This window comes from Humulus lupulus, chromosome 8, assembly GCF_963169125.1.
Source record: "Humulus lupulus chromosome 8, drHumLupu1.1, whole genome shotgun sequence".
NCBI lineage: Eukaryota > Viridiplantae > Streptophyta > Magnoliopsida > Rosales > Cannabaceae > Humulus > Humulus lupulus.
The window spans coordinates 13,840,687-13,842,011 of record NC_084800.1 but is presented as its reverse complement, the minus strand read 5'-3'; the positions used below and the strand labels follow the sequence as shown (position 1 = coordinate 13,842,011).

At 39.8% G+C, this 1,325-nt stretch overlaps 1 protein-coding gene across 1 annotated transcript; it reads left to right on the top strand.

Moving 5' to 3' along the window:
• The first annotated feature begins 604 nt into the window (after positions 1 to 604).
• Positions 605 to 1,325, top strand: LOC133794674 (cell wall / vacuolar inhibitor of fructosidase 2-like). The gene has a single exon (XM_062232030.1). It carries the CDS (start codon positions 649 to 651, stop codon positions 1,270 to 1,272), a length of 624 nt encoding a protein of 207 aa, XP_062088014.1. The 5' UTR covers positions 605 to 648; the 3' UTR covers positions 1,273 to 1,325.

The following is a 1,325-nucleotide window of genomic DNA, read 5'->3' as shown; positions in this document are numbered from 1 at the left end:
TTTTGGCTTTTTAAAATTTGTTTTTTTTAAGCCTAATTGGGCTTTCTCAAAATTTGAATTTACTTAAAAATAGTTATACTAGCTAAAGTCCTAAGGAGTGAATTTGTGTAAAAATATGCTTGTAAGAAGCTAAAAGCCCAAAATTTATAAACTGTCAATCAAACTCATTATTTAAACAAAAATGAGTGTAATATATACGGCATGTAGCATTTCTATTTTTTGTACCGGAGAAGGAGATTTGAATTTAAGAAGCTATATATTATAACAACACATTGTCCGGAGTTAATTGGAGTATTTTTATTTGTTATTTCAAATTATAATTTATTTCAGATAATTAATTAGTCAAACATTTATTAACATATTTCCGAATAATAGTGTTAACTTTTGTAACTTTCCGATTTACAAATTAGAAAATATTGAATTTAATTTAGAAATGCCATCTCGTGATTGAGCATATGACAATCCCAAAGTTGGATTTGGATTACGCTTAGCCTGGGCTGATTGATAACAACATGTGACGATCGTCTTTTTTTTTTTTTTTTTTTGTATACATTTACACACTTCACGTGCCATTCACCTATTTATAAAGTCTCACCCACACATCACAACCTCAAAACTTTCCAACCAAACAAAAGACAGGGGAAAAAAATGGCCACAAATCAATTTTCTCTCTCGTTTTTGTTAGCAGTGTTCTTTCTCCTATTGACCAGCACTTCCAGTAGAACCACCCTGTCACCCTCCTCCGCCTCTAGCGGTGGCGCCACCACCAGGTCCACCACTGTACTACACCCGACCGAATTGGTGGATGGCGTGTGTAACCAAACCTCCGATTACTCCTTCTGCGTCAAGTCTCTCTACGCCGATCCTCGTACGCCAAGCGCCGACAGCTACGGCCTGGCGTTCGTGGTGTTCGGCATGTCGTACCTCAATGCCAGCTCGACCCAAGACCTGATCGCCAACCTCTCCAAGAACGCCAAGCGCAGCGGCGGCGGCGGCAGCGGTCATAATCAACCACTACTTCTCACGCGCCTCCAGAGATGTGGCCAAGACTATAAGAAAGCGGTGTCGGCACTTGAGATGGCTTATAATGATTTAAACTCCGAGACCTTCTTTGAGCTTGCTGACATGGCTCGTGTCGCCGCTAGCTCCGCCGAGGATTGCCAAGCTGGCTTCGAGAAAAGCAAGTCGCCGTTGACTGCAAGGAACCGTGAGTTAAAAGGTCTTTGTGAAATTTGTGTTGTTGTCTCAAAATTGTTCACGGGTGGAACTTGATTAGATTGATTGTTTATACATATGTAAGAGTTAATAATATCTCCATTTTTTTA

What these genes read in the sequence shown, in the direction of transcription:
- LOC133794674 (XM_062232030.1), top strand. Translation starts at nt 649, where the DNA reads ATGGCCACAAATCAATTTTCTCTCTCGTTTTTGTTAGCAGTGTTCTTT.